We start from the raw sequence: 13895 nt of genomic DNA, 5'->3' as shown, positions 1-13895 counted from the left end.
GTAAAATTTTTACTGCATTATGGTACTAAAAATTATGTCCTGCAAACTGCATAAAATTATCAAACCACTAATACAAGAATTAGCATTGTGTGGAAACATAACTAAATACTAGAATAATAGTAGTTTCAAAATACAAACCTTTTTCATCAACAGAATTCTTCAAAAATTTCTACAAAAAAAAATATTAAAAAATGAGACATGATATTACACAGATGGTCTAGTTTTGACACATGCATATGATTCTGAATCTAAGATAAAAATTCAATTCAATTCAAAATAGATTTTTTTTTTCAGCAAAAGTTCTAATTTGTCCCTTGTTAAAAATCTATTTTTGTCAACATTTTCACTGCATACTGAAAATTGATATATTTTAGGATACTAGTGTGGATTCATTATTATTCATTTTAATGGATTTTAAAGGTAAAAATGAAACACAAATTAAATCTTTAACGAATTAGGACTGCTATCTTTATGATCTTGTTAATTTGCACATTTAAAACAAAGCACAACTTGTCAGTTTAGTGCAAAGCAGGATTCATATTAATAATATATTAACGTGTTCTCTTTTTAAGGTCAATTAAGACAATAACTCCTGTAGGTACCTCTAATGAATAACTCCTGTAGGTACCTGTAGGTACCCCTCATGAATAACTCCTGTAGGTACCTGTAGGTACCCCTTATGAATAACTCCTGTAGGTACCCCTAATGAATAACTCCTGTAGGTACCTGTAGGTACCCGTTATGAATAACTCATGTAGGTACCTGTAGGTACCCCTTATGAATAACTCCTGTAGGTACCTGTAGGTACTCCTTATGAATAACTCCTGTAGGTACCCCTAATGAATAACTCCTGTAGGTACCTGTAGGTACCCCTTATGAATAACTCCTGTAGGTACCCCCTAATGAATAACTCCTGTAGGTACCTGTAGATACCTCTAATGAACAACCTGTATAAGCATGTTCTTTAACATGTTTTTTCCCGATTTGCATGTAATATTTGCTACTAAACATTAATCCTAAACACCAATCCATATATCTATTAATAGATTGTCAAACAACCATATAATTTAAAAGTTAGCGTCTTACTTGTAATTCTTTCTTCTGTTTTTTATACTGTTCATAAACAAGTTGTTTATCTGTGGAGCCAAAAAGTTTCCTCTTAACGTCGTCTGCTCTTCCACTTGTGTCTAAATTGTAATGTATCCCCGTATCAGCTGGAGAATCGTCTATAGGGGAGGTCACTAAAGTTATCAACTCCTGATGCAACGATTTCTATCAAATAATTAGACATTTGAATAAAATAAAATTTCATAATTTATAATTTGTAATTTGTAAAACACTTTTGGAATGGTAAATAAAACTTTTTTTTTAATTTACATAATCTTGTTTTTAATAAGGATCTGTTATTATGCTACTGTTTATTTTGGTGCCACATCACATACTATCTGAAAATATTCCGTTGAGGGAATATTCAGATTAGCGTTAAGCATCTATTAAAATCTAGCCTTTCAAAAGTTTGGCAGTTTTTTTTTTTTATTATTCAAAAAAAAAAAAAAAAAGAGATGGAGAAATATTTCTTAATAAAGTCTATGAATTAGATGTTCTTTTACTATTTATTTTCCCAGACATCATTCCAAATTTTATTCATTTTTCTAATGAATTTTTTTCAAATTTTGACTAAACTTAGCTATTCTATTTTATTGTTAATTTAATTGTGTATATGAAAAGTTGTATCTTGATAACACATTTAATCAAGATAAAGATAAAATTTTGAGTAAATTTTGTTTATCTGCATTGAGGGGTGGGGGGGGGGGGTTATTATCAAAGTGCAAGAGTGTCAATCCAAAAAATGTCCAAAAAAAAAACAACAAAAAAACAAAAAAAAAAAAAAAAACAAAAAACAAAAAACAAAAAACAAAAAAACAAAAAAAAAAATGTCAATTATATAAGTAAAGGTAAATTATTGTGTAGATTATAGTGTGTTTTGGGGGACTTTTGATGTATTTTATTTACTGGTAGAATATTGTGAATAATTTATACGCAAACTCAATCTGTGTAATTAATATGAATGTATAACTTATGTATGGAAAAAATATAAAATAGATTTTTTTTTTATAAGAGTCCACCGTTTATCCCTGGACGTTGGATCATTGTAAACACAGGGCCCCTTGTGTATTCTTTTCTGGGTTACACAAGGAAAATTGTATTCAGGTGATTTTCAATAAATGTATTTCAAGTCTTAGGCCACAAAAAAAAAAAAAAGTGTCAATCCAAATCATAGGTTGATTTACAATATGCACAGAGAGTCAATCTAATGGCAAGTCTTCAGATTGAACACTGTGACAAACAATTTTTGAATAGTATAGTGATAGATTGCAGTTGTTAAGTTCAAATTTCATAAGATAGAGTTAACTGCATTTTACCCTTATTCTATTTTTAGCCATGTCAGCCAAGTTGGTTGGCAAGTGTGGTCATCAGACATATTTTTAAACTAGATACCCTAAGGATGAGTATGGCCTAGTTTGGAAATTCGTTTTTGATGCGTTTTGTTATTTGATTTTGACATGTGATTATGGAGTTTCCTTATTGATTTTCTGAGTTCAGTATTTTTGTGATTTTACTTTTTTCTAGTTTGGTTAAATTTGTCTCAGCAGTTTCTGAGGAGAAGATTTTTGAAAAAGATTTATGAAAAATTGACTTTATAGGGCATGTTGACATATTTGTAGATCTTCCTTTGCAAAACATTATTGCTGTTTACAGCTTATTTCTATCTTTAATAATATTCAAGATAATAACCAAAAATTGCAAAATTTCTTAAAATTACCAATTCAGGGGCAGCAACCCAACTATATGTTTATCAATTTGTCTGAAAAATTAAGGCCTGATATATCTCAACCTGATAAACAATTTAATCCATGTCCGATTTGCTCTAAATGCTCAGTTTCAGAGATGTAAGCAAAAAACCTGCATTTTACCCCTATGTTCTTTTTTTAACCATGTTGGTCATGTTGGTTGGCGGTTGGGATCATTGGACACATTTTCTAATCAAGATACCTTATTGTGGCCAAGTTTGATTATATTTGATTTTTTTGTAGTTTCAGAGGAAATTTTTTTTGTAAAATTTAACAACGGTTGACTGCGACGACAGATGCCAAGTGATGATAAACGCTCACTTGGTCCTCTGAACCTAGTAAGCTAAAAATAGTAACTCTTGTTTACCTTTTCCAATGATACATCAGTCTATTGTAACAACTGTGTTAAAGTTAAAAATTATATACTTGATCTTATTTCCTCCAAAGAAAAATTAAATCATCTCCCTTCCTAATATATATTATTTGTCGACATAATGCAATAAATTTGGTTAAAACTTTGAATGTTATCTTATTGGCAACAATTTGAAAGGTTTGTCAAATTCACGCGGGGGGGGGGGGGGGGATAACTTCCTATTATTGGGTATACGGGGATGTGCCAAAAATATGGGCCATAATTTTGCGAGATTTTATATAAAAATGACCCTCCTTTTTAATGACATCCTATATTAACATGCATTTACGTTTGATAACTGTATATTGATGTGGGGTATGATCTACATATCATATTTAAATATGCTATTGATATGTGCACCAAACGATGTCAATTTATATATAAAAACTTAAGGGTGGCTGGTATTTTTATGAATTATGAGTGATGATGAGTTAGTGCTTATATAAGCATGGGTCATATTTTAAATATTGTATATAAGTATAGGTCATTCTTTCTTAAATATTTATATAACTATAGGTACTTTTTTGTGTACACTACCTAAGTCAATGTATCTGAACAGTGTGATTGGACAAGCAATACTGTATCAACTGAACATACTATCCAAAACTGAAGGTTGAATCAGGTGTAGAAAAATATGAAATAATTTTAAATACAGATGAAAATCAATTTTTGAGAATTTTTGAGAATTTTGTATTCACTGCATGATAAAAGACATAAGAGCATTAGTGGTCTTAGATTTTAAAAAATAGCATAAACAGTAAACGGTCATGATTCACATTCAATGTCATTTCTGAATAGTAAAAGGAAAGTAGTTCTGTTAACTGTGAATGTAGATTGTTTGGCCGAGCTAGAAAGTGGTGAAAATTCTAAAAAGGCTATTAGTATCCCTTATGGAACAGGAAATACGACCGTGCCACCTGTTAGAGAATCTGAACCTTCAGTGTGAGCCAAGGTCCCACATTGAAAGTCATACTTTGACCTTTAATGGTTTACTTTAACAAATTGTGACTTAAATGGAGAGTTGTTTCATTGGCACTCATACCACATTTCCTTATATATATATATCTACTAAATGAAAAGGAAAATGGAGATTGCTTTATCCTTCTTATAAAAATTAACTTTTAACAAATTTGTGGTTCATTAATCGGTACCTTTTCAAACAGAACTGAAAACTGTCATGCTTAATCTGTCTACTGGGTGCTCATTATCATTTTTATAGAACCAATTTTTTTGGTTATTGGTGAAGACAAATTTCAGTTTTCAATAAAGTTCTTAAAAGTGTCTTATTTCAAAACCACAAAAAAATGTATCCATGAACAGTAATTTTATATCAATCAAAAAAATCAGTACTCAGAAAACTAAATGAATCTACAGTAAGAGAAAACTGACATGAGACTGGTATGCCTCTCTCATGGTAAATAACTTGATACTTACGTAATAGGATCGACTGGTATGCCTCTCTCATTGTAAATAACTTGATACTGACGTGAGAGGATCGACTGGTATGCCTCTCTCATTGTAAATACATTGATACTTACGTAAGAGGATCGACTGGTATGCCTTTCTCATTGTAAATAACTTGATACTTACGTAAGAGGATCGACTGGTATGCCTCTCTCATTATAAATAACTTGATAATTACGTGAGAGGACCGACTGGTATGCCTCTTTCATTGTAAATAATCTCATACTTCATCAGTGAGGGTTCATGGTAGGTCGTCAGTACTCTGGTCTTGGTAAAAAGACACAGTCCAGACTCTTTAATTGATATTGGTGACCACAAAGACAGCACTGCTTTAACCAAACCTATCATCATAAAAAAAGCAAAATGTTATGATAACAATCATTGATTGATTGGTGTTTAATGCCACATTCAACACCATTGTGCTTGTCATTTTTTTTATGGAGGAATCCGGAGAACCCACAAAAAAATCACAGATTATTGGCAGGAAAGCTGACAATTCTTATCAATTAAGATTGGAGTCAAGTGCACCTTTTTTGTGGGAATCAAACGTATAACCTCTGTGATGACATATGCTAGTGATATATTGTCTGACGACATATGGGTCTGTTTCATATTACCTGATTGTACATGTTTTATACTTCATGAGAGCAAACAACAACTATTGCTGTTCAGTAATGATGGCATCTCCATCAGAAAAGTTGTTACATTCACATGACATCCTTTTGATGCATGCTTTGTCAAAAATATTACAGTGGCTGTCACTGGTGGATGCAGAAAAGAAAACATTTATTCAAACAATTTAGCTTTCTCATTTTAGTTATGGAGTAGCAAGTGATGGTATAATTATGATAATCAGCGATAGGGTCAGCAAGTGCACTACAGTGAATCTTAATGTCATGTCTCATATCCTCTTTGAATGTATGGGAGGAGTGTTTCATATTTCATTATTTCAAGGAAATATATACGGTACCAATTACTTTGAAAAAAGTCTGCTGCTATTAAAGTAAGGGAGAACCTCACTGGACATTACAGCGCCAAGACATTAACTGTCCTAGAGGAATTACATTAGACAAGAATGGCGTTGTCTATATAGTTTCTCCTGGTAACAATTGTATCGTAGCTGTATCATCAATTGATAAAACCAGTTGGACAATACTATCAGAGGCTGATAGAATCCAACGTCGTCCTAGGGCAATAGACATCGACAGAGAAACAGGGATGTTGACAGTGTCAAGTAAAACAAGTGATGATAACAATAATACAGCTTTTTTATATAAAAATTAAGATATTCTTTTTAGGAAATCTGACAATCTTAGACAATAAGATTGGTGTTGATCACACGTGCAATTTTATTTTTTGATATGATATCTGTGTATAGTGATAAATTATGTCAAGGACATTTTATCGTTTTCATTAATTTGGACCTGCAGTGGCAGAGTGGTATAAGTAATCAGACTACAGTTACACTACCCTATAAACTCTGATGTCGTGAGTACCGATCTAATATATGGCAGGTGCTCTTAACTCCAATCTTACTCAACTAAGATTGTAAGTTTTACAAAGAATTGATGGTGCTCTTATGCTTTGTCAATCAATGAAAACTGACGGCCATAAAATAATACAATAGCGCTGAAACACCAATAATCATTCTATTCTAATTTTTAAGAAAACAGCAACAAAAAAATGTTAGTGCGGTATTTTCACCCATGTTGACTTATTTGTAGATCATTTTCACAATTCTCTGTTTCTCGTATCTAAACTGATTTGAAGATATTTATATACATGGTATCCATCTCTCAAGACCAATTCTAGCTTGATGAAAAAATTCCTTGATAGATGAGTAATTAAATTTCAAACTCGCAGTTAGTAGGAGGTTGATGTACATTGAACAAGATGTATCGAAACTTGATGCAAATCAGCAAAGTAGCACGAAACATGAAATTGATCGGTAACTCATCACAGTGGACTAAAATATAAAAGAAAATCTGAGCAGCGGATAGAGCAACATTTTGACAGTCTGAATCCCCTAATTTCGTAAAAAAATCAGTACAGAGTAACAAAACTGAAGTCTATGTTTGCTGTCGCTCTGGCAGGCTCTTGCTATAAATGAGATCAATAAACAACTAGTGGGCCCTTCTAACAAATATGAATTGAGCCAGGTCAAATCAAGGACTTTAACATTGATATGTTCTGCATCTCAATTAAGCATGCAACATTTAAGAGTAAGAGCAAAAATGGTCCCCCAGAGTTCCAATTATGTGTCTGGATAGAGTGACGTGTTTTTCTGGTGACTGTTATATTGTGAACTTATACATTTTAGTTCTGGGTTGGAAAAAACAGGGTTAATATTTTGAAAAAACATACTAATGTGGTTTCAGAGGAGATGCAATGACAAACTTGTGCAGTAGTATATTTAGAACAATATTCTAGATTCAAAGGGGCATACTCCATGAATAGAAAATTGAATAATAATTTTAAGCTGAAATGCACATCTACAAAGAATGTTCTCACTAAAAATATTATTTAAACTATGTTGTAAAGTTGACAAAAACCAATATTCTTAGTTCAAAGGGGCATAATCTATAGGAAAATAATTCATTATAGTTTCCTGCCGGTGTACATAAGATGTCCTTTTATATTATCTATCAGTGTACTGCATTATTACCAAACACAAATATCCAAATTAAAATCACAAAACAGTCAATCCAAATAACAAAATTTATTTTAGCACTAAAAATCAAACAGTTATGAACAATAAAATGGTAACAACATTGAACTGCAACAAAGAGACTTTTACCGTCGTGTATATATAACACTATAATATTTATGAATTCACAATTATAACGAAATTATATCAAATCTTATAAACATTACACAGTGGTTAAAAATACCATTGTAAGGTCGTCTAAAAATATAACACTAGATTATGTGTTAGGCTTCAATAAGCATGAATGATTTTCTATTTCCAATATGTAGTCAAACATAACTCATATTTTGGTAAAAAAAAAAAATTAATTAAAGTCAGAGAAAGCCAATTCAACCTTACAGTACAATGACTTGTCTAGAGTACAGTTTTCAAATAATTGGAAAACGAATTTTTCAATGGTATTTTCGAACACATAGTCATTATCATAAAATTAATACATATAGTTTGAATATCTTAGCTTGAACAAATTAGATAAATATCCTAAAGATATAATATACATATGCACTTCTATACATTCTATTGATTTATTTATTTTCGAGTGTACCAATTTTCATTGATGGTGTAAAACTTGTATGTTATTTTAAATTTTAGTTTCTTGTGTATAATTCGGAGTTTAGTATGACGTCCATTATCACTGTACTATTATGCATATTTTAGGGGCCAGCTGAAGGACACCTACGGGTGCGGGAATTCTCGCTACATTGAAGACCCATTGGTTGCCTTCGGCTGTTGTTTGCTCTATGGTCGGGTGGTTGTCGCTTTGACATATTCACCATTTCCTTTCTCAATTTTATTTGAGATAGTTTTATTCATGTTATTGACATATGTTGTATACAAGATTAAAGAACACTTGTAAGTATTTGAATATTTAAATATGAGGTTCATCTGAACCCACGAAAGCAACAAAAATTGTTATCTCACGAATAATAATGAATCCACACTATTACATCCTACAATTAAAAGTATAAAATCTAAATCAAAGTCAGATGATTTTATTGGAGTCAACTGATGATTTTTGTTGTGATATGAAAAAAAAAGTTTAAAGGTAACATGTACAAGAAAGAGCAATCCCTTGAAATACTCAGACAAAATCAATATATCAGAGAAATCAAAGGTTGATTAAGAGGACTCAAAACTTGATTTATAAAATATTTTTTCCCAGAACTTATCAAAATCAAATTGTCATGATGTACATTGAAACATTTAACATTTCAAATTGAAAGTAGAACTTTAAAAATACAGACCGAGTTGACACTTTGTCACTGACGTATATAACACCATGTTACATTCATGTCCAATACATAAATAAACTTCTTCTTGAATATAATCTTGGAAATTGTAAATATAATAATACCTGATTTGTATCAGAGTGTAGAAAAAAAGTTTTAAAATGTATGCTTAAATACATTCAGCAGTTTGTGAAACATAGATTTGATATTATTTGTAACGTTTACATTTTCATAATTAAGAAGCCATTCATCTATAAAAATTAATATGTTGCAAAATTTAAGGGTGTAGAACTTCTGCCATACAAATGTAAACGTGCAAAATTTAAGTAAATAGTTATAACAATGCTTTATGATAAAACTAAATGCAAATGTCATTGTATATATTTACTGCATCAAAAATATTATACATTCCTTCCATAAACCAGTAACCTGTCTAATTTGAACTTTCAAATGAGGACTTGCAGTAAATATAAGGAGAAGTCATTTTGATATCTTACCTGTACTATTATAAATGCTGTGTAGATTTTAATGGGACATTTAAAAGTATTTATGCAAATTTATGAAATTTTCTGAACATGAACATATAATACTTATAGAATTTCAACAATTCAATAATTGATCATACATGTATATAAATAGTATCTACTGACTAGATTCAATCAATTTCATAGGTACCAATTTTCATTCATGAGGAAAACTTACATTTTTGTGGATATTTCAAATTTAGTTTTCTAAAATCTGCATATAAGCCTATAGAATATGTATTTAAAAAAAAGAAATTAGTCATTCACCTTATCTAACAAAATCAACGAAAATTGGTACACAACTGATAATTGACATATCAAACAGACACATACAGTAATATGATGACAAGATTTTACAGACTTTAATCGATTTTTGCTACACAGAAATGTTATTATATGTGAATTTAGACAAGGGAGAAACATTTGAATCAATGTTTGTTATATTTGAATGTAATAAGTGTATTTAGAGAAGGGTAGAGTGGCCCTGTGGTAATATATTGGTGTACGGCTGTAGCGTTCATTTCTGTTACAAAGTGTAGAGGATGAACAATTTGTTGAGGATTCACTAGCTTCCGTGCTTTCCCTTGTATATTTTCACACATCTGAAATAAAAATCGTAAAATATGTAGTGACCCAACATATAGTCCAATATATTATTTCATCTAATCAACGTGACAATCTTATAAAATCAAATACAAGAAAAAAAAAGGATTTTGCAAGAATTTATTGTGAAGCCTTAGAAATATAGATTATTGCTGGTTTTTCAAATGATGGTGTTTTAATGGCATCCAAAGGTGATAATCCCTAAGATAGTTTGTAGAAACATCCTACAGTTTGAAAGACCGTTGATAATCTGAACAGGATACAACTAATGCCAAGTATTGTTTTATTTGAAATAAAGATAAATTCTTCACAGAGGTTTGAAAAATCCTGATTTAACAGGAGCAATGTTGGTTTTATCATTGCTGAAGTCTCCTATTGTTATTTATTTTAAAATCATCTGGTGGAGAGTTGAAAGCAAGGTTCATATCTATTTAATATCTTATAATATTAATGGTGTTATAACAACTGTTTATAGCAACCCCTCTGACTCAAATTACCTTTATATTAGAGAGCCTATATCTGACTTACCTGTACATTATAAGGTCCTAACTCAAACTTATATCTCCTACCATTTCTAGACAGTAATCCACATAAACTAAAACATTGTCCGGAGTTCTGAAAGAAAAGCAAATAAACAATATCATGAAAAAATGAAAAAATAAAAATTTGAAACGTAAAAAACATTTGAGGAAATAGTAATAAAAAATTAGAAAAAAAGAATAGCATTGTTCCAATCTTCTTTAATCATAATCATAATTACCTTCATTACAGTTGATTGTCTTTGGTAATTGAAGAAAACATGGTCAAGATCTAGAAGTGCCTGTATTGGTATTTTTCTGTTCAAACTTCTTCGAAGACCTTAATGGAATAAAAATTCTGTGTCATATGCAGTATGATATGGTAGTACAATGTATAGAGTGTCATGGTAGATCAAGGTATGGTATCATGGTAGTTCAATGTAGGATATCATTGTTGTTCTATGTAGAGTGTCATGGTAGTACAATGTATAGAGTGTCATGGTAGTACAATGTATAGAGTGTCATGGTAGATCAAAGTATGGTATCATGGTAGTTCAATGTAGGATATCATTGTTGTTCTATGTAGAGTGTCATGGTAGTACAATGTAGGATATCATTGTTGTTCTATGTAGAGTGTCATGGTAGTACAATGTAGGATATCATTGTTGTTCTATGTAGAGTGTCATGGTAGTTCAATATAGGATATCATTGTTGTTCTATGTAGAGTGTCATGGTAGTACAATGTAGGATATCATTGTTGTTCTATGTAGAGTGTCATGGTAGTTCAATGTAGGATATCATTGTTGTTTTATGTAGAGTGTCATGGTAGAACAATGTAGGATATCATTGTTGTTCTATGTAGAGTGTCATGGTAGTTCAATGTAGGATATCATTGTTGTTCTATGTAGAGTGTCATGGTAGTACAATGTAGGATATCATTGTTGTTCTATGTAGAGTGTCTTGGTAGTACAATGTAGGATATCATTGTTGTTCTATGTAGAGTGTCATGGTAGTACAATGTAGGATATCATTGTTGTTCTATGTAGAGTGTCATGGTAGTACAATGTAGGATATCATTGTTGTTCTATGTAGAGTGTCATGGTAGTACAATGTAGGATATCATTGTCGTTCTATGTAGAGTGTCATGGTAGTACAATGTAGGATATCATTGTTGTTCTATGTAGAGTGTCATGGTAGTACAATGTAGTGTCATAGTAGTTCTATGTAGGGTGTCATGGTAGTTCATTGTAGTAGACATGTTACGAAAAGGTATATTCATGTCGCTGAGATTGACAATTTACACTTTAAATGTGGGGACTATGTCAAAACACAAAAGAGATTATTTTAAAACTGTACTGATTCGTTGGTGACAATTCATTATAACTATTAATTAATTTCGCATGGAACGAATAATCAATAACATTTGAACCATGCATAAGAAATATAAGAAATAGATATTCATTAATTCTTTGATATTTCAAAGTTTAAGAAACTCTAATGCGAAAAAGTTGGGGGAAAAGGTGTGCAGATAAATGTTGTAGATGTGCAGGGCAGCGGAGACACGGGGTACATACTTGTGTTTATTCTTAGGAAAAACTGTATGTATGACAAATGTGTCATCTCTATGGGCATGCCCTTATTAGTTTTAATTGTCTTTAAACTAGCGTGCAGTATAAGCGAGTACCTTTTTTACTTCGGCGCTTTGTGTCTAACGGTTGTAAATTGGTTATTTATGAGCCTCGTGTCGATCTTATGAATTAAGCCAATTAGAACTTATCTTAATTTGTAATTTGCCATAATGTTGAAATGCAACATTGAGCGCTAACAAACATGTTTAACCCTGTCATAATTTTAATTGGACCAGGTTTAGAGTTAGATTTTCCCCAGAACTTTGTCATCTCAGCGGATAAAATTTATTCATTTCGATCGCCCCTCGTTACCCCAATCAATCCTGCACGCGTACACCTTTCACGTCTTATAACCGCCAGCATTGATAGCAAAAAAGCAATTGTCATATTTGATGTTACTCTATGATTTACTCTATGATGTTCTAGATAATGTGATTTACATTTACCAAGAAGCACATGGTTTAAAGTTTACCTGTTTAAATCTATAATCAAAGTGTTGACACCGCCCCTACATTTAAAGTCTAATTTGTCAACCTCAGCGTCGAGAATATACCTTTTCGTAACATGTCTATTACAATGTAGTGTGACATGGTTTTTCAATGTAGCATGTTTACAAGAGGCATCTGGTAAGTATGTAACAATATCGGAGAAAAAACTAAACAAATCAATTGTTTAGGACAACCTTATGCAGTTGTTTTGCAGATTAAATGGGTTTTAGATTATTTTTTGTTTTATCAAAACAAGTTTATCAATGCTTTCTTTGTACATCATTGTTTTTTTTTTACATAAATCAGGTCAATAGTTATCTCATTTGGATTGTTAAACATTTGTCACCTCAGGGCTTTATATAGCTGACTGTGGTATGGGTTTCGCTCTTTGTTAAAGGTTGTACAGTGATGTGTTATTGTGTCATTTGGTCTAGTATGAAGAGTTGTCTCATTGAGAGGCATAACACCTTCTTATTTTTATACTCCACCTACGATAGAAGAGGGCCATTATGTTTGTCGGTTTATTCCTCCATCTGTCCCACTTTAGGTTAAAGTTATTTATCAAGGTAGTTTTTGATGAATTTGAAGTCTTATTAAGTTGAAAATAAAAACACATCTTCCCTATGAATTGATCTCTCTAATTTAATTAGTTTTGACCACAAGTTTTTATAAAGACAAACAAATTATAAAGGCGAGAAATACCAAAGGGACATTCAAACACATAAGTCAAAATTAAACCTACAATACCATGGTGAAAAAGGTAAAAGACCAACGAACAAACAACAGTACACCAAAAAACCAATATAGATACTCAAGACTGAGTAATATACCAAATTAAAGCTAGCTATATATACAGTGGACAATATTTATGTTTGGACATAAATCGGAGTTCAAAGATTGTCCGTTTTTCTTGGTCTTATAACAATTTACACATACAAGTCATGTAGTTATGTCAAAGAAGAGACTCTAATGAGAGCTCACCTAGGTCAATATGCCTTCTGACAGACTAGCATTCATGTCAAAAATCTCTTTTTTGTAAATCTTTTATATTGTTGTTTTCGATTCCATTAACTTTACAAAAAGATTATTTTAGAAAAAATCTTACCTTTAACAGCAGATCTTCTGGCTTTTCTTAAATCATCTTTTTCTAAGGAAAAATAACAGAATGAAAATCCTCACAAAACAATTGAATACATTGATACAATAAAAAAAACCTTGGATGATTACTTAGGCAAATCAAAACCATTAATTCACTTAATATTCTGTATTTCAACTCCTCTGACTTCATATCACAACAGATGATGTGAATACTTTGTCTATGACGTAGAAGAAGTGGAAAAAAATCTAGAATAAATTATAGTTCCTTGCCTTTTCTCCTTTAATTTCATTAAATGCCAGGAAAGTATATAATGAACATTTATGGATTGCTTAATTTTTAGGTTGTGATGGATAATAACTGAACATTTCTAT

General features: G+C 31.2%; 1 protein-coding gene and 1 long non-coding RNA gene across 6 annotated transcripts in view; both read right to left on the bottom strand.

The window, feature by feature from the left end:
* LOC139515949 (hapless 2-like) overlaps positions 1-13895 on the bottom strand; it is a 91246-nt gene that overhangs the window by 37435 nt on the left and 39916 nt on the right. For 3 of the 5 annotated variants that reach the window (XM_071305739.1, XM_071305736.1, XM_071305740.1), the window contains 2 exons: positions 13531-13572; positions 10552-10649 (listed from right to left, as the gene is read on the bottom strand). The exons of 1 other annotated variant lie outside the window; for it this stretch is intronic. In XM_071305739.1, coding sequence (XP_071161840.1) covers positions 10552-10649; positions 13531-13572 — 140 coding nt within the window. Of the gene's footprint in view, positions 1-9167; positions 9791-10319; positions 10407-10551; positions 10650-13530; positions 13573-13895 lie in introns of those variants that run through there. One more of the 5 variants, XM_071305737.1, reaches the window with a different exon arrangement.
* Positions 139-1226, bottom strand: LOC139515966 (uncharacterized). The gene is made up of 2 exons (XR_011662875.1): positions 1087-1226; positions 139-169 (listed from the first exon to the last, which is right to left on the bottom strand). It is a non-coding gene; the product is annotated as an uncharacterized lncRNA (long non-coding RNA).

Source organism: Mytilus edulis, chromosome 3, assembly GCF_963676685.1.
Source record: "Mytilus edulis chromosome 3, xbMytEdul2.2, whole genome shotgun sequence".
Lineage (NCBI taxonomy): Eukaryota > Metazoa > Mollusca > Bivalvia > Mytilida > Mytilidae > Mytilus > Mytilus edulis.
The sequence above is the reverse complement of the archived record's forward strand: the minus strand, read 5'-3'. Positions and strand labels throughout refer to the sequence as shown.